Genomic DNA, 27,704 nt, shown 5'->3' on the forward strand with positions numbered 1-27,704 from the left:
TCTGTGTGTGTGTGTTTATATATATATTTATATATATATATATATATATTTATTTATTTATTATTTACTTAATGTTTTTATCTAAACATTCTTAGTTTTTAACATCAAATGTGTAATAAAAACTTAAATAGATGTCTTTCCAAATACCCCCTCCAGCATTCATTTTATTGTTTATTCATTTGTAAAAAGCAAAGCTGAATTTGACATGTGGCCTGCATTTGTGAGAGAGAGAGAGAAATATATATATATATTCATTTATTTATTTATATAATATATAAATAGCTATTCAGCATGCAAAGAGTTTAGTGATTTCCCAAATTTGATTACAGAGTTCACACCAGCCCCATGGATGGTCTGGTGATGTTCAATGCTAAAGAGCTGGGTTAGGGACTACATGATCCACCTCACTGGAGAGTTATCCTTGCTTCTCTGAGCTCACTGGCTGAATTTACTGGAAGAAATGAATGTTTTCTCAATTCTTGTTTTTATTCCTGTTGGGCTTTCTTGCTCCAGAGGCGAGGATTTTCTGAGAGCAGAACAGGCTCTGCCTGGCAGCAGCTCCAATGTGGTCTCTTGGGGACGTTGCCAGGTGAAGTGTGTCTCGTAATTGCCAGTCATAGGATGCAGATGGTGCCTGAGAGGCAGAGTCTTGTACATGAGAGAGAGACTGGACATTGGGGACTGAGGGGAAGGACTTTGTACTGTATAGGAAAACCTGAATGATGACAGAGATGCTATTGGTTGCATTTTCCCTCCTCTGGAAGGAAAAAACATTTTTTAATACCCATCAGGTGGCACTTAGCACATGACCTTCTCTGAAAGTCATCCCTCAGACCTCAGAACTGAGCAGTCAGCTCTACTCTCAGGGTGCACTTTGTGGCTTAGCTGAGCGCATGTCTCGGGTAGTCTCACAGAATCTCCAGAAGCCAAAAGAGTGGGCTTCCTGCTCCCCAAACAAGATTTGCAGCTTCTCTTGCTAACCAAAGGCCAGGAACTCTAAGATGTACACAGAGCCCTCCCACCCCAGCAATGAGAATCTCCCTACAACCTTCCCTATGAGAGAGACCTCACCACCTGGCCCCTGAGAAAATCAAAGATTATATTATCAAAACCTTTAAAGAGCTCACATGAACTCTCCACTCCTATCCCATCCATGCACATATCAAGAGATGTGAGACAACAGTGGACCCAGGTCCTGCAGCAAAAATTGCTTCTTAGATAATTGTGGGTTGTTTTTTTTTCCCCTTGTCATGGCCTCAACTGTAGGTCAGAAGGTGGATGCTCTCCAAGTGTGGGCATGCACACGTGCACACACAGACGCACACACACATACACACACGCATACACCCTACCCTTTGAAATACCTTCCTGTGTTTCTGGTAGCGCAGGCCACCCACAGAGGTTAACACTGGATTAACATGGTCCTGGGGCTGTCCGGGGACATGGAAGTCATCCGTCAGTCCAGTTCTCTACAGTTCCCATTCCTGAATGATACTGTAAGGAAGCTTCCCGGGACAAGGAAAAGCTCTGAGAGTAGAGGAACTCGTTGGCGGCATTCAGGTGCGGAGAGGGGGGCTTCCTCTCACACACAGAGGGGAGGCCGCGCTCCCTCTGGAAGGAGGTGGTGGGCCCCCGCTCCCGGACCTGAGACTGGGAGAGCTGGTTGTAGACACTGAAGTGGCTGTTCCCTGGAGGCTGGGAGCTCGGAGCGGAGATCGCGGGCAGCCGAGGCATCATAGTGGTGGCGGTGAAGTGCGTTGGGAAGGACTGGTAAGGCACAGTCTCCATCGTCTGAACGCTGTAGCTTGTGTACGGTGAGACAGACGTCCACATGTTACAGCTCAGTGGGGGCGGGGGCAAGTCGTCCACTCCAGACACCCCAGTAATCTCAGGCCCTGAACCCGAATACATACAGGCTTCCCTCGGGGTCACCTCACTGCAGTAGGAGGGGCTCAACATCTGTTGGTCGTAGGGAGGGGGAGAGCGGAAATAATGATCTTCTCCCACTGCAGGGGGAGCTTCCAGATAGGATCGCTTGCAGGGTAAGTCCAGATGGCGGGCACTGTCTGCTGGAAGACAAAGAAACCTTCAGGAAGAACCATTTCCACCAGCCTGGGACCCATGATACCCCTCTGGAATGCCAAAACAATCCTGCATTGTCATTCGGGGCTTGCCCTGGACCCGTGTGGCCATGGCACTCCCAGAGTCATTTTAATCAGCTACAGCTTTTATAAGGTGGCAGCAGCCAAGAAGTGGTCAGAGTGTGGACCCTGCTCAAAGGCCACAGGGGACACCACATCAGTGGACACTGAGTGATGTGGTTACCCAAGCGGCATATAGCTTTCATCCTTTGCCACCCTGACTCTTGGGGCTGGGAAGAGGCCTTAATGTGCACTGGCATTCTTAGGCTGGGCCCACCCCAGCCAAGGAAAGTGGAGGCAATTGCCAGGCCAAACCAGGCCCAGAGGCCACATCTGTCTGAATTAGCCAGAAAATTAAAGCCACAATGTTTCTGCCTAATCCTCAGCTCCCAGGAAGGCCTTAGCTAGCCAAAGCTACTCGCAGGCACGTTCCTGTTGCTTTTAGAAGAGGAAGTAAGCCCTACATGTGTTCAATGAAGTCCCAGCAGATTGTTATTATACAGATTCCAACATAACAGTGTTTACCAAATTAAGAAATGGAGCTGATAATAAGTAAAAGGTGACTTGTACTTTTAAGGCTAAGCTTATACTCTCTTTGGGGAAAGATGACATCAGCTGCCCCAAACCACATATGTGTGTCTTTCAAAGTCCTCAACCATGACACCTTGACTGTCTGGAGTGGCACATCCTCCCCTGGGCCCAGGGATGACCCAGGCCTGAGGACTTGGCAACCGCCCACTCAACAAATCTAAGAACACTTGTCCAGTTGCTTCACTTGGCCTCCTTCCTTCTGTTTTCTCTAGGGATTCATCCTGAGAGCTGTGTGTGTGCACAGGGTAGAGGGACTGGGGAGATGAGTGGATGGAGTTTGAGGACCTACATTCACCTCTATCCTCTGCCCCGCTGGAAGCTCTTTCCCTAAAGAGGAGGAACTTGCCTCTCTCTTACCAGCTCTCTCCTCATCCCTTACTCATCCCTCATCTCTATCTTCTCTCCAAATTCCTTCTTTCTCTCAAGATCATGAAGCTCATGGACTTGGAAAGTGGCCCAGTCACTCTAGGTCAGGAGTGAGCAAACTTCTGGCAAAGGCCAGATAGTAAATATTTTAGGCTCTGTGGGCCACAACGGAATCCGCTGCAGCCATTTGACCCTGCTGTTGTCACATGAAATTGGACACGGATAATAGGTAAACAAATGTGTATGTCCGTGTTCCCATAAAACTCGACTTACGGATATTAAAATTTTGAAATTCATTTAATGTTACATATCGTGAATCGTCATCCTTTGTTTTTTTTTCAACTATTAAAAAATTGTAAAAGCATTTTTTATGACTCACAGGCCAAACAAAACCAGACAACAGCCTAGATTTGGATCAAGGGCCACGGTTTAGCATCCCCTGCTCTATCTAGGTCATTCGTTCTGATAGGACTGGAGCAGAGGATCCTCAGAGCTCCACCAGTTGCTCCCTAGGAGCTAGGTGGAGAGAACATTCTGGATTCTAAGGAAAAGCCTCCCAAACTCATTCCCAAGAGAATTTCAGGGGCCTTGAAAATTCTTCTAGTATAACACTATTTGTCTGTATTATAGAAGGAGGAACCGAGACTGGTACCAGAGCACAGATGTTCCAGTTCCCAGCTCAGGGCTCCTCTTCTTCAAAGAAAAAGAAAATAGTTCTTTGCCTGTCTTCCTGGAACCCAATCTACACCCACAATAGCTTATTTCTATTCTCAAGAAGCCTCTGCAGATCCTGGTATGATGACGTGAGAAGCCTGTTCCCATGACTCTGGGTCATCCCTGTTTTAGGATTGAGGTTGCTTTGATAACTGACAGCCCCAATCCGAAAACCTCTGGACTATGAAGGCTTCAGCCTCCCCCTATGCTTAGAGACAGAGCCCACCTGACTTTGGGTGATCTGCCCACACCTGGAGGCTCTGCAAGCAGTGGCTGTAAAGCAACACCTGGCACTGGAGAGGGGTGCCAACAGGGGGACTGGGAACATCAAGGACATGAGCTGTCTGTGAGGACTCTAAAGACTGCATTAAAATCAAGAATCAGGGCAGCCCGGGTGGCTCAGCAGTTTAGCGTCGCCTCCAGCTCAGGGTGTGATCCTGGAGACCCAGGATTGAGTCCCGCGTCAGGCTCCCTGCATGGAGCCTACAGCCTCTGCCTGTGTCTCTGCCTCTCTCTGTGTGTGTGTCTGTCATGGATAAATAAATAAAATATTTAAAAATAAAATAAAATCAAGAATCAACATCCCTGCACTAAGCCTAGCCACGGTCCCTAACCCTCCAGGCTTGTTCTCCCACACCACAAAATAACTAGGTGTGTGTGCGCGCGCGTGTGTGTATGCGTGCACAGATGTGTGTTCACATACGTGTGCACCCATGCATGTTCGCATGGATAGTGAAGAGCATTTATAGGAAAAGCTTTATCCCTCGTTTGACCCTCTAGGGCTTCCGGACTAGGAGAGCGCTACCTCGTCTTTTCAGGCAGTGATAGAAGAGGCTGGAGTCCCTCTGGGCTGGGAAGGTGTTGAGGGGAAGGTCCTGTGGCTCAGCCGCAGCAAACTGCATGTGAGCCCCATTCTCATACTGGTAGTGCTGGAGCGCCTGGTGGGCACCATGCAGGGGGCTGACATCGGGCTTGGCGGAGAGCTGGGTGGAGACGAGCCTCTGTCTCATGATGCTTTTGGAGATCACAGGATATTCTTTGCTGGAGAGGTGGGGAGCACAGCGACAGGAAGACAGTAAAGATACTCGGAGGGTTCCCAGGTCTGTGTGTGGGAACTCAGGCTGAGCTCCTCCCCACCCCCACCCAGGCCAGGCAGCCCCACCTCTGCAGCCGAGCCACGCGCAGGTCACTGTCGTCACTGCCCCGGAATCCCTTGGCAAAAGGGTTGTTCTCAATCTTCAGCTGTGTGATCTGTCAGGAGAGGACACACAGAGTGGCTGGGGTAGAGGACTGGGCTGGCTTCTGGCCCCCCTCCCCCATCCCAGGCCTATGTGGAGCCTGCGGCAGGGTCTTGGGAAGTTGCCCACACCAGCCCTCGGCCAGCCCAGCCGGCAGTCTTGCTGGGTCCTCCTTGTGCGCAGCATTCACGTCTGGCTCCTTGCAGGCTTTCACCCACCCTACTTGCTACAGACCTTCTGACTGTCTCTCCTGTTCTCCTACCACTGTGCTGCCTGCGTGCCTGCAACAGCTTCCCATCTGTGTCACCCCATCCAGTGCATCTGCCACATCAGCTTCTGAGTGGTCATACTGAATGCAAATCTGACTCTTTTGCCTCAAATGTGCCATATCCTATGGCCCTTCCCCAATATCCCCAGCCCATCTTGCCAGTCCCAACGTGCATGATGTTGAAAAGCCCCGAGAAGGGTAGCATGGTCAAAGGCGGAGAGACAGGGGAGAGTGGCCAGTGCAGGGATTGGAGGCCATCTGGAGTGGTCAGGCTGGGGAGGGGGTGTGGACCCCTCTGACCACAGCCTGGGAGGGGCTTCCAGAAGGCTCAGCCTCCTGGCTCCCACACAGCTGACAGTGCCCTGAGGCTCCTTTCCCCATTATTTCCCCTTTCTTGGCAGGCCCAGAATCTGATCTTCAAATCCCACCAGGGCGAAGAAAGTTATAGAACAAAATAGCCTAACATTCAAGCCACAAGGCAAGCTCCACACTCTTGGTTTTTACAGTTCTCAACTTTGTCCATTCCCCATAATTACTTCGCACTGGAGATTTGGGAGGCTGCTCTCTCTTCCTGCTCATCAGTTGCTTTCTCACTGCTCTGAGGGACAATACAGATATCCAGGGTGCCTCCAACTCACTGCATGGAGGCTTCCCTTCCTGCCTCCTCTGTAGTGGCACAGAAATGCCAGGCAGGGTCAGTGGTGGGGGTCACGGAGGTGGCTGTACCTTGTGATTCTGGTAGGAGGTCACAGAGATGAAGGAAGTCTCTGGGAACACATGAGTGCAGAAGGCTGTGTTTTTGGAGCCGAAAGCATTGTTCTCATCAGCCTTCACGATGTGTAGCCGTGGCTGGTACTTGTGCATGGAGTTGAGGATGATCTGGAAGAGAAGGATCTCTTTCAGAGCTCCAGGTCCCCACCCTCTTGTCCCTGGTCTCAGTCAGCTGGCCTTGGGCTGGCTTTCACTCCCCTAAAAGCCCAGGCTCCAGGGCCTGACTTCTGGGACAGGCCAGAAAGGTGCTAATGCTCCCAAGTGAAGAAGCAGGCTCTTGGGCCCCAGCTCAGACCTGATGATCACCACTCAGCCTCTCTGCTCCAGACCTAATGCCTGGCCCCAAGACCTTCCTGATGGCACAAGTTGTTTCACGGCAGTAATGGAGAACTGAATAGTTTAAAAGCCCAAGTGACCTCAGCTCAGTGTAGCAGGTGGAATTCCAAACTGTAGGCAAAAGTCCAGAGGAGGTCACGGACCTGCTGTATGATCTCAGACAAATCACTGGACTTCTCTGAGCCTCCGTTTTCATATTTGTAAAATGTCATCCCAATATATAACTTATCTCCTTCAGGTTTCCTGCTCCAGCTGCCTCTTTTCCCTGCTCCTCCCACTCCTCTCTCTGCACTGCCTGCCCTGTGACCTGCCTTTCCTAGAGATACCTGCCAGGGTACGCAGAATGGGGGAGGAGCTGAAGAAAGTATCCCACTTGGGCTTTTTTCATCTGCCTCAACATTTGCAGAGGCCTGCTGCAGGGGTTCTGGGGAGACCTAGATGCACCAGACTGAGCTGCCCTCAGACCTGCTAGAGGCAGCTCACAGCCTGGAGCCTCCATCATGGGCTAGAGTTCCAGGTAGGAGAGAGCAAAGTTCTAGGAATAATGCCAGAGAAGGCCAGAGGCCCCACACACCCATGAATCCTTGAGGATGGCTGGGGCTAGGGAGGCACCCCACCAGGCAAGAAGAGCCCAGGAGGCCTGGCCTCAGAGGAGCCCCTGGAATAACACACAGTAGTTGCTGCTGCAAACCTGCTTCATTCGGCTGTGCCCCACGGTAGCGGCTGCATCATGTGCCATTAAAATGTATTTTTTATCGTTGACATTTGCCAGACGCCCTCCCCATTGGAGGCAGGACCAGGAATTTGGGGCATTTTATCAGCACCGCTGTTTTTGTTAACCCTTTGGCTCCTATCCTGGCGGGGCAAGGCTGGCCCTCCAGCCCCACTACTCTCTGAGCTCCTGTCTCTCCTCCCTTTCCTTCTAGGAGTGCCCCTTCCTGGCTAGTCCTGCTAGCTCCCACCCTTCCCAGTTCCCAGGGCCAGGTGTGGTGCAAGATGAAACCCCTGAGCGATCAGAGGGCCAGAAGAAGGGACAGGACCAGGCCCTTCCACGGCAAGCAAAGGCAGGAGCCTTAGTCTGGGAAGGCCCCATGTCTGGCATGACCGCAGGACAGAGACAGCCCAGAGGGCAGACTCAGCTACAGAGTAGGTGCATCAGGAGCTGGGCTGTGGCCTCTGACCTTCCCTGGGCTCCTTGGTTTGGCTGGGTGATTCTATCCAGCAGGAGCTAGCTTCTCTGCCTCCTACAACTGGCCGTGCCCCCTTCAATCCCCAGTGACAAACCTTCTGGACCCTCTCAGGGCAGGTACCCCAACCCCATGCCAGGTCCTGCAGCTGGGGACTCACTGCTCAACTGGGAGCCTGCCAGGTAAAAAAACTCAGAGTGGACACACAAGCTCTGCCTTGGGAGGACTCAATGAACATCCATTTCCAGGAGGCTAAGGAGAGGGATGGGTCTTGGGAAACGCCTCCCAGTCCCTTTAGGTTACTCTGTCCCCCCTACACTGTCCCCCAGCTGCAGGACCTAGGTTCCCAGAAGACCTGAAAACTAAACACCTGGGAGGTGGCCTAGATGTCTCCAAAAGTCCCCAGAGTCCCACCTCTGGGCCTTTTCACATGCAGTTCCTTCTGCTTGATCTTCCTTTCCCATTCCCTCTCACCTCCTGGGGTTATCATCTCAAGGCCCAACTCTTCCATGAAGTCTTCCCAGATCACTGAGTCCTGTTCTGAACTCCTGATTCTGAAACTTCTTCCCCATGCATTGTCTACTAGGTGATTGGCTGCTTCCTACTGGCTTCCTGTTCTTCTTGTCCCTTCAATTAAATTATAAGCTCCTCAAGAGAAAGGGCAATATCTTTCACTCTTTCGGTACCTCTGGCCTCCTTTATCCCAAGACAGGAGCTAGTAGGTGCAAGGCAGGACTACAAGAGTGGGAAGACCTGGGCCATGACCACAAACCCTCTGTCCCTGACTCTCCTACCTTCCTTCGCTCAATAGAGAAAAGGTGACCTCTAAGGCATTTTTTAGGTCAAAAATAGAGTTTAAACTTGAGCACATACCACCTCTCTGTGAGCACTCATATGTTGCAGCTCTGGAGTGGCTGGACTAGCTCCTGCTCATGCCGGCTCTCCTAGGGCGGGGGGGAGCACAGACAGTGGACTGCGGGGCCTTGGGCAGATCCAGGCACCTGCACAGTGAGGCTGAGCTGTCCCTTAAGGACACCTTCAGACAAGTGATGGCATCCGCCCCACTCCTCTGCCATCTGAGGAGTCCTGGGCTGTTATCAGTCTGGCCAGAGCCCTGAGTATCATCAGCTCCCCTGCTACTCACTGACACTCAACCTCCAGGTCTGGTCAGTGACCAAGTCCCGTGACTTCATCCTCAAGATAAAAAAGCCTCTCTATTCCCACTATGCAGCCCTGATTCAGCCCCCCAGTCATCTCTCTCTGGGTTTAGGACCACCTCCCTCCTGTCTCTATCTACCTCCTCTCTATTGTCACCTCCTACACATCAGATCAGGTCACTCTCTTGCTTAGAACCTTCCAGTTCATCCAGGAAGACTGATCACTGCTTGAGAGCAGGGCCTTTTGTAGTTCCTCCTCTTGCCTCCCCATTCCTGCCAGCATTTAAAGATCACTAAATGTCTTATATTCATAATGCCACCTTTGATGGTTCCCTCTTGCCCCCTGGGCTAAAGGCCAAACTCCTTAGCCTATCAGACAAGGTTCTCCATTGATTGAAGTGGTGAGATTGCCAAACACACCTTCCAGGGGAGGGAATCAGACTGCCTGGCAGGAAAAACCGGGAAGAAAAAAGTGCCAGACCTACAAGGGCAGGATGGAGCCACTAGGGGAGCGCAATCTCAGACACGGAGGAGTCAGGAAGGATCCAGAAGCAAGCTTCTATGGGTCTCTGCTCACCAGCTGCAAGTCTTAAGCAAGCTCCTTCTCTCCATGCATTGGGGTCCCTATCTGTTAAGTGAAGCCTTCGATTAAGAAGTGGTCCCAAACACCTCTCCTAACTCAGACAGTCTGGAACCTGGACAGGTGTCTGGAAGAAAGTCTCACTCATTGAACCAGTGCAAATTGAAACTGGTGCCTCAGCCCCAACAGCCCAGGAGAATGTGAAACCAACTCTGTGACTCACACCTGGCTTTACTCGGAAGTTCCTCCGGCGCCACATTAATCTCTTTTGCCAGAATCTTACATTTATATTTGTGGCAGAGGATGTTGGGCCAAATGGACCAGCCACGTCAACAAACCCCACTACATGACTGGTCCCATCATTGTTTTACAGAAATGGGATTCATTACGTTCTGGCTACAATTCAGAAGCCTGTTCTATTTTAACAACTGTGATAGCGCCAAACATCCATCTCCTCAAGAGATCACCATAGCATGCTTGGTCAATGAGGTCCAGATTTATCTGTATTAGAATCACAGAACATTAGGACATGGAGAGGCAGACCTTAGAAATCATTCTAGTCCAACCTCTTAATTTACAGATGAAGAACAGGAGGCTTATAGTGGGAACGTGACTTGCCCAGGAACACATAGCTGGTTGGAGACAGAATCCTGAGAAGATTCCAGATGGCCTTGGAGAGAGCACACACTGCTCTCAACAACATGCTCAGAAATTAATGATAAAGTGTCAACCAAACACTGTAAGAGTCAAGGATTCACCAGGCTCTAATGTCCATCACAGAACACAGTGTATCTGGATGCTAGCCACACAAGTGTGGCCAATGTCCATTTTGTCATATATCAAAACCAGATTTTTCCCTTGTCTCATAATTTTACTTTCTAAGACTACCTTCATCATCCTTCTCCAGTCCTGCAAAGAGGTAAGGACAGACACAGGATCCACAAAAAAGAAGAAAAAATTGAGACCCAGAAAGGTAAGCGATTGGCTGAAAGAATATCCAAACTAGAACTGAGTTGGGCAGCCTATTAGCCAACCCGCACGGCCTTGGCCAGATATGCCTAAGGCCTCACTCCCAGGGCAGCAACCAGGGCCCGGAAACCTTTCTGCCTCCTCTCACAGACACTGCATTGTTTACGGAGTATAGCCTATGTGCCAGGCCCTGTGCTGAGGAGCCTACACACATCAAATAATTACTCTTTACAGCAACCTTGTAAAGTAGGCGTTATTATGAGAGGCATCAAACACCTATGAGGCACTGTGGCTCAGGGAAGTGAAGGCATTTGCCCAACCTCAGATAGCCAGTGGAAGGAGGGGCTAGAATTGGTACTAATTTCTGAGCCTGAGCTCATACATGTACCTGGCTGGGGAGCACCAGACATGATCTGGAGTTGGAGGGACATCGGCAAGGGTTCGGCATATTGTCAGGGCACAGCATATGCCCTGAGAAAAAGAGGAGAAAAGAGGGAGAGAGATCAGTAGCTCTGGGTACCCCCTGACAAGTTGACAGAATAAGCTTTGGAAGGATGTCAGCCCCTGGCGGAGGACATGCCTTCTCTGTTTAAATGCCACCCTCTTCAGTGGGTTCTCTCATTCACTCACTGCTTACCAGCATCCACTGTGCCAGACACAGTGCCAGGCACCAGGACACAATGGGGATTTAAAACCTTGGGGTTTCCTATCAAGTGAGTAAGTCATGCAGGAATCCAAAACTCAAGCAAAAGTAAGTAGTGAGAAAATGTACTGGAATGAAGACTACATTTGTCATAGTAATGAACAAGATGAAATACCTAACAGAAAATGTGTGGGTCCTTCTGAAGAACGCTTGAATACACTTTGGAAAGACAAAAAGCAGACTTCAACAAAGAGAAAGGCATTCCTATCAATCCTCCCTAAGGAAATTTATAATTTCAAGCAATTGTAATAAAAATACAAATCAGTTTCTTTTTCAATACTATAAGCTGATTCTAAAGCCCATATGAAAAAAATAGATAAGCCTCGCCAAGAAAACTCTGCAAAAGAAGAGCGATGGGGGACCAGCCCTGCCAGACATGAAAACCTATCGTGAAGTTTCAACAGTTAAGGCCCTGGCACATGAACAGACACAAATTCACATGGGGATTTAGTGCAGAGAAATAAGGCATCCTAAGCCAGGAGGAAAGAGAATTGGTCAATGATTGGTGTCAGGACAACTGGATAGCTCTTTAGGAAAAAAAAAAAAAAAGTTGGATTCACACCTCATATTGAATGCCAGAATAAATTCCAAAAGGATCAATGGTTTAAATGTAAAAATAAATCCATAAAATACTAGAAGAAAACATAAGAAATCTTCCTTATAAGTAAAGAAGGGTAAGAACATTCAATTGCTCAAAATCCAGGCAAATGACAAACAGGGAAAACATACGAGCAACTCCTATCACATACAGAGGCTAAATCTTCCTAATGTATACAAGCTCCTAGAATTGATAAGTGTTCCAAAATCTGAGAGAAAAATGAGCAATTGATAAGGACAGCAGTTCACAGAAGCGGAAAAAGATGCTAACTTCACTTATTATAAAGGAAATACAAATTGAAACTACAACCGGTATCTACAGTTTGCCGATCAGCCGGGCAGAAGTCCACAAGGTCTCTCCCACCTGTTGGTGAGGCTACAGTAGCTGTGGTGGGAATACACATCAGTACACTCCAAGGGAAGGCGAAACGACAAGCCACAATGCCAAATATCCCTTTGAGCAAGCAACTCGTCACGATCACGTCAAAGATCTTTGACACAGGCGTAAAATGATATAACACACAAGTGTAGCTGAAAGAGCAAACATTGGCCTCTTAATTTCTCCAGTAAGGACGAGCTACATAATTTATGGAACAACTGCATGATGAAATTCTATGTGGCCATAAGACAAGGAATTAGAGGAAGCTCTACAGGAACAGGATGATCTCCATTTTATACTGTTGACAAAGAAAGGGCAAAAAGCATTTATAGTACGCTATCTTTTGTGTATAAGAGAAAGGATCTGAGATTCTGTACTCTACTTGTCTATGCAAAAAGAAATGCCAAAACAAAAGTAGTAACAGTGGTTTCTGGTGGCAGGGATTAGAAGAAACTGGTGGATAGGGAACCAGAGGAGAAAAATGGTTCGTTACACACATTTTTATTTATTCCTTGATTTATTTTTAAATCATGTGACTGTATTTCTTATTCAAAACCAAATTTTAGGGATCCCTGGGTGGCGCAGTGGTTTGGCGCCTGCCTTTGGCCCAGGGCGCGATCCTGGAGACCCGGGATCGAATCCCACGTCGGGCTCCCGGTGCATGGAGCCTGCTTCTCCCTCTGCCTATGTCTCTGCCTCTCTCTCTCTCTCTCTCTGTGACTATCATAAATAAATAAAAAAAATTAAAAAAAATAAAACAAAACCAAATTTTATTAATAAAGATAAAATTCTAGGAGCTCTGAGTGATGCAGTCAGTTAAGCATCCGATTCTTGGTTTCAGCTCAGGTTGTGATCTTAGGGTGCTGGGATCAAGCCCCAGGTCGGGCTCTGCACTCAGAGGGGAGTCTGCCTAGGATTCTCTCTCCTTCTTCCTCTGCCCCTCCCCTCTAAAATAAATGAACAAATCGTTAAAAAAAATAAAATTCTAACTGTGGTATGTCCTAGGACAGAAAGGTGATCTGAGAGCATGTAAGGGGGACCCTGAACTGTTGCCCCAAAGAAGTGACATTTGAGCTTGGACCCCAAGGCTGAGGGGTAACTAACTAGGTGAAGAGCATGTGGTCCCAGGAGGAAGTGGCACACTGAGGGGACTGTGCCACTTGGTGACCAAAGAGCTGCGGCCCACGCACCCAGCCTGGAGCTAAGTCAGCCTCTGGAACAGTTACTCACTATGTTGGAAATCATAATCTGGTCTTCCACCCCAGCAATCTGGGAGCCCTGGGACACAAGAGGTGGTGAAGGCCATCTCTCTGCTCACAAGAACACACGCACAGACCCAGAGACACACCCCACTGCAGCCATCTGCTCCCTGCCTCCAGATGAGGAGAAAAGACCCAGCCATCTCCCTGTCCTGCTGGAGGCAGCAGGCCCTACCTACTCAATCTCCTGAAGCAGCTTCTCTTACCATGTCACCATTCCTGGGCCCAGGACCCTGCCAGGAGTGGGAGGGGGTGCAAGTAGGAGGCAAGAGGTGGGCAGGCTCTGTGGGCAGCAGAATAGGAGTGGAGCTGAACTGGGGCCCTAGTCTGAGGGGTCCCTGTTCCCTATACGGGGGACCGACTACCAAGCCCAAGCCCTCGCCGGGACCCTGGACCCTTCTCCCCGGGGGAAGGCTGCAAATGAAAGGCAACAGCTAAAACCCCCAAGATAGGGATCCCTGGGTGGCGCAGCGGTTTAGCGCCTGCCTTTGGCCCAGGGCGCGATCCTGGAGACCCGGGATCGAATCCCACGTCGGGCTCCCGGTGCATGGAGCCTGCTTCTCCCTCTGCCTGTGTCTCTGCCTCTCTCTCTCTCTGTGACTATCATAAATAAAAAAAAAAATTAAAAAAAAAAAACCCAAGATACTATGAGACCTAAGGGGAAAGACCAAAGGTCATTTGCCTGAGAAAGTTCCTCGAGGTCTGAGAGATTTTAGGAAAAACTGAAACTGTGGAGGAGAACAGTGCAGGAGGGGCTTGTTTGGGGCAGACTCATATTAGGAGCTGGCTCTTTCCCAGGCTCCTGCCCTGAGAAGCCAGGCAGGGTGATGAGGAGCTCAGCACTTCCCTCAGTGCAGGCCAATGAGCAGAAAGCCATGGTCCACATGGCTTATCTAGGAACATCCAGTTCATGCTCCACAGCCCTTGCCTGTATGGCCAAAAGCTGCTCCCTCTCCAGTGATGTCCCAAATAGTTGAAGATGTGACAGCTCAAGCCCTGTGTACAGAAGGACAGGTGGAGAAGCCAAAAGAATTCTGTACTGGACACAGGTGTATGTCCAAGAGGGCTCTTTTCCTCCCAGCCCCTGAGATAGTCACCTTGTCTCTGAGTCCTGCCACCATTCACGGTGTGCTATAACCAATAAGCTGCTCATGTTGGGTGGATGCAGTGATAGAGGAAAAGAAAGATGCTCTGCATCCCAACCCTCTAGAGAGCAAGCTGGATTAGTAGGAGGAATATCCCTATTGCCAAGGAGACATGAGCTCCAGGCAGGATGGCAAGTAGAGCCAGGGGCACCACAACATCACGAGCCCCTCAAGCAGCCCCACTGGCTCAGACTCAAGACTATATGCAGGATTACTGCCAACCCCTACAGACTCCAGTAGAGCCACCACAGAGGCAAGCCAGGCTACAAAAATCTGTTGGGCTACCAAGCCCAGGTCTCTCTCCCACTTCTTGAAAAAGGCCAGGTTTTCAACCACCTGAGTCCCACCCCTGCCACTTTCTGCCAAGGTCAGGGTTGGGGGTGGTAGGAGAATCCTCTGAGGCATCCCTGCAGCTGGGAATCATGACAGCAAGCTATGCATCCAAACTTCTCACCAGAACTTTGATCCTTAGGTAATTTTGGCCACTCACTCAAGGATCCAGCTCTGGCCAAGCTCTCTGCTCACCCCAGTGGTCTGTCCATGGGGTCCATGTGTGCAGCTGTGGGCAGAGAGGCGCCTGCCAACTAGGTTCCTGAAATCCCACCATAAAGACCCTTGCTAACCTTTCCACATTAATGCCATGGCCTGGGCAAGCAGAGGAGGCCAGGTAGGAGCCTACTGGGAGCAAAGTCTCCACCAGGAGAGTGCCCAGTAAGAGGCCCTTCTGTCCCTCCATGAAAAGGCCCTGAGCTCTGGGAGAAGGGCTTGGCCAACCCTTCCCATTAGATTGGTGGCTTGTCTCCACCCCCAGGGAAAGATTAGGGCTGCACCTTTCTGCCACACACCCGATAGCACCTGCCTGTCTTGCAGGGCAAAACCTGTGCTCCTTGCAAAATGGAAAAGGAGGGAGTTAATTATGTTAATTAAGCTTTCTCCTAGTTGCTTGGTTATAGATTACTAACTCAGAATAGAACCAAACGGACTCTGAGGAAATGAGAACTAAGAGTTGCTTGTCTTATATGCCAATCAATCAGAAATGACCATTGCTAGCATTTTCCATGAGGAACTATGATTCACAGAATTCTGATCTGCACACAGCACCCCAGAAATACATTTAAGGGATAAAAGAGGCACGTACCTGCACACTCCCCACCCCTGTTTCCCCTACCACCATCTGCACCCTGAGTGTTATGTGTACAGCCTGGGCAACTGCATCCAGCAGGCTCTATGGCACCCGTGCTCCACCACACCCCACCCTATCCTTTCAGAGTAATGGTGGGTAGTGGAGACAGGCAGGGCCTGTGCCCTGGCGGATAATACCAGGTCCCCAGGCTTCAGTTTGCCACACACTTGAGCTAAAAATTTCCACATAAAATGCTTTTTGTGGGCCTGCCAGAGCCAGATGGGGAAAGAATGAGGCTCAGCAGCCTGGATGGGGCGTCAGCAGCAGCATCCCTGGGGCTTCAGAGTCTCTCCTGTAAGAGCCAGGTCCCAGGCATGGCCAGGAAGGAACTGCCACAGGAGCCAGAGCGAGGCCTTCCCTTCCAGAGGGCAGGGACTGCCAGGCCGGGCAGACGGCACAGGCCAGAGAAAGGCTTCAGAACTCATCAGTGACTCTTTCCCAAGAAAGTTAGCTTGTCTTAGGCTCCAGTAAAGCCAAATTTGGGGAAACTGAAGCTGGGAGATTTGATCCATCATCATCATCCTTGTCATAGCTGCCATTTATTTAGAGCCTCTCATGGGCATAGTACTTCATGCATATTCTCTTAGTTAATTCTTGAAACCATGAAAGTTTTCTAGATGAGGAAACTAAGGCTCATAGAGGCCAAGAAATTCTCCCAAGTGGGGGATCCCTGGGTGGCTCAGGGGTTCCCCAGTTTAGCGCCTGCGTTTGGCCCAGGGCACGATCCTGGAGTACCGGGATTGAGTCCCACGTTGGGCTCCTGGCATGGAGCCTGCTTCTCCCTCTGCCTGTGTCTCTGCCTCTCTCTCTCTCTCTCTGTGTGTCTATCATAAATAAATAAATAAACCTTTAAAAGAAAGAAAGAAAGAAAGAAAGAAGAAAGAAAGAAAGAAAGAAAAGAAAGAAAGAAAGAAGAAAGAAAGAAAAAGAAAGAAGAAAGAAAGAAAGAAAATTTGCCCAAAGTTACCCAGCCAGCAAGTGTGAGGGGAAGGATGTACAGCTGTGGGACTCTGGACCCCTGCTCCTTCCAGTCCAGCCCGGCAAGTGCCAAAGCCTGGAGCTGGATCCCCAGAGTGGATTCTCCATATCTCCACCCCGACCCAGCACCCACCCCCAATCCCCCACCCTGCGCCCAGCGATGCACCAGGACTGGCTCTCAAGGTCAGGCAGGCTCTCTCTTACATGGCCAAAGGGGTCCAGGTGGTTGTTTGTGAGCTTCAGCTTCTGGAAGGAGACCAGCTGCCGCATCCAGTGGGCCCCAGTGGCAGGAGAATCGGGGTGGACATAGAGCCGTCCTGGCATGGCAGGCTCAGCCTTCCCTGCCACCATCCTGCCAATAGAGCAAACAGAACCATGGCAGTTGATTACTCTGGGTTCTGGAAAAGCCCCAGATTCCCTGTCCCCTCTGAGAGCAAATCCCCATAAACCTGAAGGAAAAAAATCACTGCTCATCCTGTACTCTCAATTTAGGACTTTGTGAGTAGGCATGAGGGTCAGAGGAGAGAGTGCTGAGGAGCAGCAGCAATTCCGAACCTCTTTTGTCTCATCGAAGTAGAAAGAGAAAGGGAAGTTACAGACAAATGTGATTCTTTACTTCAAAGAATGAGGCTCGTTACAAATATACATATTGTGGGGAGATTTAGGCACTGCTGTGTACGTGTTATAGTTTCATTTTTAAAATGTTATGTTATATTATTCTCAGAGGACCTAGACAACTTTTAAATTGCTTGTCCCCAATACAGTGCTTGCCCCCAAAGAAATTAATTGGTAGTGTCCCCTCAGCCAGAGCCTGCTCAGAATGATCAAGCAATCCAAAGAGAGAAGAAATAGACACATGGCCCTGGGCAGGACCTGGCCCCTGAATCCTGCCTCCTCAGACCAGTCCCTGCTGATCCTACCACTCACCCACTGCGGAGCCCACATCCTGACTAGCGGCTAATTTGTTCAGCCCCTCTCTCTCCTTGGGTGCTGTCTGGGGCTCTGGGGACAGCCAGGGTACTAAGGGGATGGCCTTAGGAAAAGTAGCCCCGTATTTATTTACCCTGCCCTAGTTTTGCCCTACAACCCATTTGTTTTCCCCAGCCCCTTGCCAAAGGGTCCCATCATCCAACCAGCACACAGCTGCCCCTCACTCTGGACCAACAGCTGAAAAGGAGGGCTCACAGCCAGACAATGAAGATAAGGAAAAGCAGCAAAGAGACCAGGCACCTATATAATAACCATCCAGTATCATAGTCCCCCAAGGAAATGGCTCCCATCCCCGTCCCCAGTGCAGCACGACCAGAGCCTAGAATCATCCAGTGTTGGTGACTGTCACACCATGCATAGTCTCCAATCCTTCCTGTCCACAGCTGCAGGGAGAGAACAGACCCTTGAAAGCCACAACCTCTCAAACCCTGCAGCTTGTTTCCAGTCCTGGCCCCACCTGCAGCAGATGTGCAGACATTTGCCCACCCCTCAGCCCCTGCAGGCTCGGTTCCCAAGCCTGGGGTCTGTGCGAACATTTGAACTAACTGGTGGGTTCTTGGACCAAACATCAGGTGGGGAATGTGTGTGGTGACGGCAGACAGTTGAGAGAAGACAGGGGATGTGAGGGTCCCAGGTTCTTACCATTTGTTGTCACAGAACTTGTAGCGGTGGTCATCCGCAGGGACGATGTCAATCAGCAGGATGTACTTGGTCTTGGGGTTCATGCCTGTGACTTTTACCTTGTAGCTGGGGAACATCCTCCTGAGGGAAGCCAAGGTGTGAGGCAGAGGCACAGACAAAGAACCAGAGAGATGGCACACAGGGGTGAGGGGACAGAGGCCTTAAGAGACACTGGCCTCAGGGCACCTGGGTGGCTCAGTCAGTTAAGTGTCTGCCTCCAGCTCAGGGCATGATCCCAGGGTCCTGGGATCCAGCCCCTGCATCAGACTCCCTGCTCAGAGGAGAGTCTGCTTCGTCCTCTGCCTCTTCTGTCCCTTCTGCTTGTGCTCTCTGGCTCTCTCTCTCTCTCTCTCTCTCTCTCTGTCAAATAATAAATAAAAATCTTTAGAGAGAGAGACTGGCCCCGATCAGAACTGTGTGAGCTGGGTAAGGCACTCCTCTCTGACTGAGGTAGGGCCTCAGTCTCCCCCTACACAGGGGAAGGGCCGCTCCAGCTGTATAGCTGTGTACCCAGGAGCTGTGTCTAGGAAGAGGGCTTACGTGACTTCCGCAATGCAATTCCCTCTCCCCTATTATCCTCTAATATTTAGGCCTACTGGCTATGAGTAGCTAAAGCATACAAACCCCCAGGGTCATGAGAGAGGATTTCAACACCAACCTGACTGCTGAATTTCCCTCCTGTCCTTTGCCAGTCCCTACACAACTAAAGTTCTGGGGTGCCATTACAGGAATCAGAGCAAAAGACCTCGCAATCCCTATCAGCAGCTTCTGTAATCAATGGGGTGTCTCCTCTGGGCCTTGTCTTTGTGGAAGACCTCAGGCCTCAAACCGACACACAGGAAAACAGGAGAGTGTGGCTGGGTCTATGGATTCTTTTGGTGTGTTTAGCAAGAGTGTTTAACTGTGTGAAGACCTCACCTGGGCCCATGCACAGTAACTGGGGTACCACGGGAGGTCAGCTCAGGAGCCTCGCGGAGAAAAGCACAGATTCTAGAACTACGGTGCCATGGGCCACTGACAAGTTGTGAGGCATTGGGCAACTTGTATGGATCTCTTTGTGTGTGCCTTGGTTTTCTTATCTCTAAAATGGGGATATTACTACCTATCTCATATAGGTTGGAGTGTAAGATTAACAGAGTCCATTTGTGACTCTTACCACTGGCCCCCACTGCACTCCTTCCTCTGTGAACCAGTGGATGACCTTCCTCTGTGAAAATTGACTTATCAAAAAGCAGGAAGTTATCCAGTTTCCACGGACCATGCTAAGACTGTCCAGGACCTGAAGCTCAGTGAATGTTCTAGAGAAGGGCTTCCCCAGCACCCACAGCTGTATAATAGGATGTACATCTCCCTGCAGGGGCACAGCCCTGCCCCCCTGGTCACCAGGTCCCTGACACTGGACTTCCCCAGAGGGCAGACAGAAGTTCCTCACAGTTCTCCTCAGACACCCCAACCCACTCCTAGCTTAATCTACAGAGGTGTTTCCCCAAGAAAGAGGCAGGATCCAAACCTAACTGAAGACACTAAAGCTTCAGGAGCTAAACCCCCCTCTCCCCCCCAAGCTGGAACAAAGCCCAACCAGTCCACATCCTCTGCCTCCTCACTAAACCGAGAGACAGTAAGGGGGAACCTCAAGAGAAGCTGTCCCGGACATCTCTAATAGATGACTGAAGCCCCCCATTTTGTCAACAGGGGTACTAGCTTACCCAGACAGGAAGGGCTTCCAGAAGTGAGGCCTCAATAGGCCTCCACAAGCCAGCCAACCCTGCAGCAAGCCCAGGCCAGGACTCTGAGGTGGGGGATTCAGTTCTTTCCCTGGCCCAGCCGCAGTCTGGTCACTCTCTCTCTTGTGGGAGGAAAGGCCCAGGAGAGCACTGCAGTGGGCCAGGGATGTGGGAGGTGTGCAGCCGTGTGCATGCACAAGCCCGTGTCCTTGAGTACACAGTGGAGTGCGCATGTGTGCATGTGTGCGTGCCTGGAGGGAGGAGGGAAGTTCTAGCTGCAAGTCTAGGGACTTATAAACCGTGTGGAAGAATTTGTCTCAGATGTCAATTGAAAGCATTTTCAAATGTCCACCCCACCCCCTCTTCAGGAATGGGGGAAGTGAGAGGGCGCAGGAACCCAATCCTGCCTCCTGCTCACCAGCCCCTGCCCAGCCTGGGGGCACAGCTGGAGCCTGCACCACCCTCTCTCCTGGCCCAGCCTCTCCCCTGATAGGCCTAAAGCTGGAGCCAGGGAAGGCCACAGCTGCCTCACCTCCCCTCCTCCCCAGGGGAAGGCCCAGAATCCTGTCCCCCCCAGGCCACCATTTTGTAACTGCTACAGAAACTGCCACAAAATGGGGCGGCCCTGGCTATGTTTGGCTGACCTGGCACCAGTGCCCTGCACTTAGCCTGTTTCTCCTGTAATAACTCCAGGTGGCAATAGCAGAGGGCGGGCGTGGCTGCCCCCCAGGCCAGAATCTACAAAGAGGGTCCAGGAGAAAGTGGCTCCTTGCCACTGGAATAGTCCTCATAACCTAGGCTGGAGGATGGAGGACCTTCACCTTCTCCTACTCCCTACTCCACTTCATCTCTGCAGCTCAGGGGGCCAGGCTGGTATTTAGAAGGCCCATAAGCAGCCTGTGTTCAGCTCCCCAAGGCAGGGAACTGGTGTCCTGTGGTTTGGCTTCTCCTAGAAGCTGACTATGGACCAGATTCCTGACTGAAAGCCCCCAGAGGGAGGTTTTGCCAAGAGCTGGGGAAGGGAAGGAAGGCGTCTCCTGGCCTCTGCCCCCTCTGCCTACCAAGTCCCCTCTTCCTAGAGCAGCAGCCCTTAGAAGCAGGGAGGGGGGATGGGATATCTGGTCTGAAAGCGGAGTTCCGAAGTCCACTGCTCCAGGCTGAAGACTCATGCTGAGCAAGCCCCACTGCCTTCCCAGGAATAGGTATCTCCCTCTCCACTAGGGCCCAGTTTGGTGGCTGCTTCTGAGAACAGCCAGACAACAGCCTTGGCCCTGGGCACTATCATTTCCCCATCGCCTGGGGCTCCAGCGGAAGGAAGGGCACACCGGTGTGGGCGAAAGGCTGGGAGTGCAGGGGAAGCACGCGGTCCACCCAGCCGGTCCTAAACCTCCTGCTGCGGGCTGAAGGCATCTGCCCTGGGTGCCAGGGGTGGCTAGCAGTGGAGCCCAGGGACCCAGCACGGGAGCGTGCACCAGGTGGGCAGGACTCTCGCCACAGACGCGAAGCTGGGTGCAGGAGCTGTGACATCCTCGGGCTCCCCCTACACTGTGAAGGCCCACTCTAGGGAAACAGATGAAAGGACGGGGTGCGAGGGCATAAATGCCCCCTCAAGCCTCCGTCTGCGGGGGCAATGAACGCCTCCCTGGGTCGGGGAGGGAGGGCCAGGAAGACAGGGGATGACTCTGAGCCGCCGGGCGCCCCCTCTGCCCCGCCGCCAGCGCTGGCCGGGAACCCCCGCTCGCCTGCCGCCTGTCCCCGACACCCGAAGGCCCCCGAGTCCCGCGCCCTCAAGCCCCCTCCCCCACCGCGCCTGCGCCCCGCGAGCCTCTGGTCTGCGCCCCGGGCGCCCCCTCGGGGCTCGGGCCCCGCGGGCACAGCGGCGCTCCCGGCACACGCGGAAACGGCCCCGCCGGGGAATAAACAAGCCGCCGCCCCGCCGCCCGGCAGGAGATGAAAGCCGGGGTTTCTCCTCTGATCATGAAACAGGCTCTGAAAGGGTGCGGGCTGGAGCCTTTATCTGCTTCATACTCGGAAATGGTTTTAGAATGAACTGCTAAGATAAGCTTCCTTGGACGTTTCTCGGCGGCGTGGGAGGCTTGCGGGGCGCGGGGCAAGGGATTCGGGGCCTTGGGATTTGGCAACAACCCCTTAAATGCTCGCTCGCTGCTGAGAGGGGACGTGCGAGTTCAGCTGGGCTAGAGAGCCACAGGGGCTCCGGGCTCCCGGCTCCCCCGCCAAATGTGGCCGTAGCCAAATTCCTGGCCTTGACCTACAAGCCCCCAACCCATCCAGAAGGGGGGGAGGTGCGGAGAGTAAGTCGGACCTAGCGGACCAGCCAGATTCTCTCCACCTAGCCAGGCCCCCAAGCCAAGCCCGACGGCAGCCGGACTTTCTCTGGGGGCCTAGGAAGCCCAGGAGCAGCTAATGTGCCTTCCCTTAAACGAAGCCACAAAACCAAACCGAAGGGGTGAGAAGTCTGGAGAGGGGCGCTTCCAGGGAGGCGGGGAGTGGTGGTGGTGGTGGGGGTAGGCACACAAGACGATTCTGTTTTTTCCTTATCTGGTGGTGCTTTGATTGGGGGTATTCGTTTTGTAAAAGTCTATAGAGCTGGACAGTTAAGATATGTTCCTTTTTATGCAGAAATGTTCCACTTCAATAAAATGGACATTGAAAATTAGCCCTGTGTATATGTCATGCATACACATACATGATGTATACACCAGCGGTAGAGCCCAGAGCCTGAAAGGAATGGTTTGCAGGCAAAGGATGGGGGTCCACAGAAAAATCCACCCTTCTTTCCCTAGTGTCTGGGAATCTTGAGATTTCTGAGCATGTTGGGAAGAGTCTAGGGCCCATCAACCAAGGCTCAGTTTGCTGGAGGAGGGGGTGCTGTGTTGTTGGTGTTGTCTAGAGACCTGAGACCAAACCGTCTAGGGCCAAATGATTTCTGAGAGCAACGGCAAAACTTCAAAATGTATTCCCACTTTACACACACACACACACACACACACACACACACACACACACACACACACAGAGAGAGAGTTTTCTAATTCACTCAAAGCATTTTTAAGAAATATTTTCCCTGAGGTGGAGGGGCAGGAGTGAGAGTGTGTGGAATGGATGCTGTTTTGGAAGATCACTTGCTTCTCAGATTTTTTTTTTTAAAGACACTTCCTTCTGATAGACTTTTGCTTTCAGAAAATACTTTAGAAAGAGATCAAAGGACTCTCTCCCCAATCCACTTTCCCAGTGTCTTCAACCCTTACTTGTCTTATCACCCACGCCACTGGGCTCTGACGCTCTGTATACAGAGCGAGGGCAATTGGCTTTGAAGCCCGGGATTAAGCTGGGCCAAATCCTTGCCTCAGAATAACAAACAATACAGGTTCAACAGGAGTTCTCATCGGTAGTTCATTTTTCAAACGCAAATTCACTGTCACTAACACAAGCAACATTGAACTCAACAGGCTATGAAGGCTGATAGTGGAGATTTATCTGGTGGCAAAGCCATGACCTAGGAGTAGAGCAGTCAAACGGTTAGGAAATTTTCATTTTTGGGAGGTTTATATTTAAATTTTTGTGGAGCTCACTTTTATCTATGTTTGGGAGCAAATGCAGTTTCTCACATGTATCAGGCTTGGCGGGGATATGAAGGAGGTAGAGAGGGGAGGGGTCCGCTCTGTGGAGTAAACGGCTGAAAACTTGTGCATGAAGGAGACTGAGAGGGGCAGAAACTGGTTGGGAAAATTCTGGCCCATTTTACACCTGACATCAGGAGTTACTGAGGGTTCAGAAATTGATGTCTCCCGATGTGATTGGCCTTTTCTTCCCTAGATCAAGTGGTTTGAGAATCCAAAGCCCCTATCCGATAAAGGGGACTATTCTCCTTTGGGCTTCAGATCTCTGAGGGCTTAAGGCAAGAGGCTTATGACCCAAAGATACATTAGTATGAGAACATTCCAGTTCCCCTTCTCCAGGGCCTGCCTCTCCCTCAACCTACGGCAATGACCATGCCCTGACCAGCCAGGGTCCCTAGGGCAGTGCAACATTGAATGGCCTTGAAAATAAGCAAAGAGGGGAATTTCTCGAAGTTGGGTTTCATTCTGGGGGTGGATCATCATCTGCTTGGCTTGTGTAGACTGGCACCTGCCCAATCTTGCTTCTATCTCTAAGAGCCAAGTGTCTTCCCTTCTCTAGGGTCAGGTTATGTTCTCATGGTTCCCCTCCAGCTCAAGCAGTCTAGGAATTTGTGATTCAAGGTTCAGGAGAAGGGTCCAGGCCATCTGCTGAGACATGCAGGTGTTCCAGGAAGGGTGCCGATAGAGACACAAATAAGAGAACTGGGAATCCACAGGATGTGGAAGAGCCATGAGCCCAGCCCAGCACCCCTGAGGCTGCCCATGCAAGGGAGGCAGTGAAGGGGGAGGGTTCCATGGGGGGTCAGAGCCACCAATGTGGTCTCTGAGGTCAGCAAGGAGCTAGGCAGGAGGGAAGAAGGCCTGTGAGGACCACAGGGAGGAGCAATGAGGCTAATGACTTTCATAAGGACTAGACCTGGTGCAAGAATCACTGTCTGCCAGAGAAATGAAAGAGTGTGAGGAAACCATAATTGGTCAACTTCATCGCAGCCATTTAAAAATTATTATCCTCATTCCCTGAGGCCCATCTCTAAGCTTCCACTAGGATCAGGCACAAACATCTGCCAGAAGCTAGTCACCTCTGGAAGTGTGTGTGTGTGTGTGTGTGTGTGTGTGTGTGTGTGTGTGTCTGTGTTGGGGGAAGGGAAGGAGGACCCAATCAGATGCAGGAAACCCCACTGAGGAGAATGAAAAATACCTTTTGTTTTAAATGGCAGAGGCCGGGCAAGCCCCAAGAACATGCTGGCCACTTATTTTCAAAAGACAAGGTTATTTCTGCTGCCTTAAAGGGGAAATTCTGGATCTTTCTCTTTCTTCTTTCCTTCCCTCCACCTCAACAGTCACAAGAAATAAATTCCCCCTCTTCACACCTATAATCCACTCAACAATTTACCATACATAGCTCTTGTGACCCCTGGTATGAGTCTCACAGTAAGAAACGAAGGATGGCAGGTAAGTCTACAGTCACCAGCTGTTTTACCCAACACTACCAAGCCACAGGAAGTTTAGAGACTTGCCCAAGTGCACTCAAGTAGGAGGAGGCAAGGCTTGTGACACCTGGCTTCCCACTGTCCTCAAGAGGACTATTCCAACCTCTACCAGGTTGCCCTAGTGCATCCTCTTTCCCCATCTCCCAAATGCAGCAAATTCAGGCCCTAATATTCCCCTGCTTGTTCTCCTGATAGAGGCTCCAGGTAGCTTTGCCATCTGCCTGGGTAGGGTGGCCAAGCACCCAGACCTTTACCCCCAACAAGACAAAGAAAACCTTGCAAGGCCTGCCAGAGAGCAGACTAGAGGAGCCACACTACACACTGCAAACTACCAGCTTTTTGTTTCTTTAGAACAGCACACCGTTCTCTGAGCGGTTCAGCACGACTTCTTTAAAAAGTAGAAGAAAAATGCTGAGTGGATGCCAGGCATTTCTCTAATTTCAATTAATTTTAGCTAGCATTTATGGCAGGCTTACATGTGCCAGGAGCCCTGCTTGGTGCTTTGCATACAACTGTATGTATTATTTTGCAGAGGGGGACGAGGAGAGGGCAGAGATCCAAGCACCTTGCTGGATGGAAGCCGCTGAGTGGAGCTGGAAGCCGCTGAGGTCTGACTCCTCATCCCTGGCCCTTGATGCTTCACCACTTTACTCCTTGGAAAACCCTATTATGGGCCCACAGCCAGGCCAGGGGACAATTTCACACCTCCTTGTCCCCCAGGGACCAAAATCAAATGTGAGTTAAGTGTGTGGGGGGGTCGGTTCCTACACCTGAACTTTCCAGGGTCTCTGCCCACAGCAGTTCCCCTCCACTGAATAATGCTGGTCTGGTCCTTCCTGCCCCACCCGAGACTCCTTTCCCCCTTTGCATCTCTCTCCTCTCACACCCTCCTCCAGGCTCTCTCCCACAGACACCAGTGCATTTTAAAGATGTTTCCACTTTATAAATCATCATGTCTGGCAGCCACCGGAGAGCTGCTCCCTAAACAACACACACAGGGCCCAGCGGTGCCCTCTCCTTGGCTGAGGGGGGGCACTGGCAAAGAGGAGCAGCGCCCATGGGATGAGAGATCTGGGGTTCATGCTGCCCCAGAAAAGTTATGGAAATAGGGAAACTTGGTCAAGTCCCCTTCCTCCATCTATTGAGGGCCATCTCCGGATCCCTAGTCAATGCAATCCTGAGAAACTAGGCAGGTTCCCAAAAGAATGAGGACAAAGCAGCCCCCCAGAGGGCTGATAGTGCTGGAACTGGGACCAATTAGGATGTGGGGATCCTTATTTGCATTTTATTTGCATAGTGCTGCCCTCCCATCCTTCCATCCCCCTCGGCTTCCTAGAGGAGGATCCCCTTGGGGAAGTTCTGCTGCAGCCCAGTTGCCAAACGCGGTAGGGGCTAAGGCCAGAGCAGCCAAGGGGATGCCTGTGGCTCCCTTGGCTGAAGCCGGAGAGGACTGTTAAGGAAGCTCCTAAGGATCCCCATTGCTCCCACCAGTCATCTTCCATCCCCCAAGTAAATGTCCCAGCGCTGACCTGCCCGCCTTGGTGATGATCATCTCGGTGCCCGCCTCGTGAAACTTCTTCCAGAGCTCCTTCTCATGCAGGCCCACCTTGATGTTCTCGATGGTCTAGGGATGAGAGGGAAAGGGGACTTACGTCCACCTGGGCCACAGCTCTACGCGGGGCCTCAGGACAAGAGCACAGACCCAAGGAACTATACACAGTACTGCCAGCCCCAGGACCCCATGCCTGAAGGTTTCGTTTCATAAAATTACACCATACCCCTGACGAATTTTTCAAAATTTAATCAGGAGCCGAAACCCTCCTTCGGAGCTGCACCTATCTATGGTGGTCCGCAGAGGACACATACTGATCTTGCCAGGGTAGATGACACACGACACAAATATCAACACTCCACGTGCGGGAGGTAGCCTTGCGGACACACAGACCCAGGAAGGACACACATCCCCGCGGCCAGACCCACGCAGGCCGAGGGCCCGCACAGACGGATTCGGTTCATTGGGACCGTCGGGTTATCCCCGTGACCCTCTCCGCCCCGACCCCGCGGCGGCCCCCCGCTCGCACTGGCTGGGATCCGTCCTTGCCCCCCGTGCCAGGCTCTCGCCCCTGCCCTCTCGGCGTAGTCGGAGCTGGACCCTCCGCCGGGACTCGCCCCGCGGCCACCAGCGTCCCCACCCCCGCCGGTCCCCGAGTAGCCCCAAGGGCGCGAAGCAGAAGAGGGACGGAAGGCGGAGAGCGGGAGCCCCGTCCCCGCGGAGCAGAACGCTCAGTCCGGGACGCAGCCAGATCCCGGGGCAGCGAGCCTTGCTCTCGTCGGGGAGGCCTGGCAGACTCGGGCGGCCCTGCAGACAGACGGACGACGCCCGACCTCTGCCCGACGGCCAGGGGTCCCTACCTGCTCTGCGGCGGCGGCGGCGGCGGCGGCGGCGGCGTCGGCGCCCGGGCCCGGGGGGCTGCCGAGCGCGGCTCCGCTGAGGCCCGGCGCAGCCAGCGCGGGCTCGGGGGCGTTGGCGGCGTTGGAAGCGCTGGCCTCGCCGAGCGCGGAGCCCGGGGCCCGGAAGGCCTCCTCGCTCTCCGACAGGCCCTTATCCTGCAGCAT

At 51.7% G+C, this 27,704-nt stretch overlaps 1 protein-coding gene across 2 annotated transcripts; it reads right to left on the reverse strand.

The window, feature by feature from the left end:
- Positions 1-1,449: 1,449 nt before the first annotated feature.
- Positions 1,450-27,704, reverse strand: TBX4 (T-box transcription factor 4). 2 transcript variants are annotated; one of them, XM_055338022.1, is made up of 8 exons: positions 27,501-27,704; positions 26,618-26,712; positions 18,195-18,314; positions 16,767-16,914; positions 6,045-6,197; positions 4,975-5,063; positions 4,618-4,853; positions 1,450-2,066 (listed from the first exon to the last, which is right to left on the reverse strand). In XM_055338022.1, exons 1-8 carry the CDS (start codon positions 27,702-27,704, stop codon positions 1,450-1,452), a joined length of 1,662 nt encoding a protein of 553 aa, XP_055193997.1. The 2 variants fall into 2 exon arrangements, with proteins under 2 accessions (XP_055193997.1, XP_055193994.1); XM_055338019.1 differs by having other exon boundaries at positions 1,450-2,069.

This window comes from Nyctereutes procyonoides, unplaced genomic scaffold (genome assembly GCF_905146905.1).
Source record: "Nyctereutes procyonoides isolate TBG_1078 unplaced genomic scaffold, NYPRO_anot_genome, whole genome shotgun sequence".
Classification (NCBI taxonomy): domain Eukaryota; kingdom Metazoa; phylum Chordata; class Mammalia; order Carnivora; family Canidae; genus Nyctereutes; species Nyctereutes procyonoides.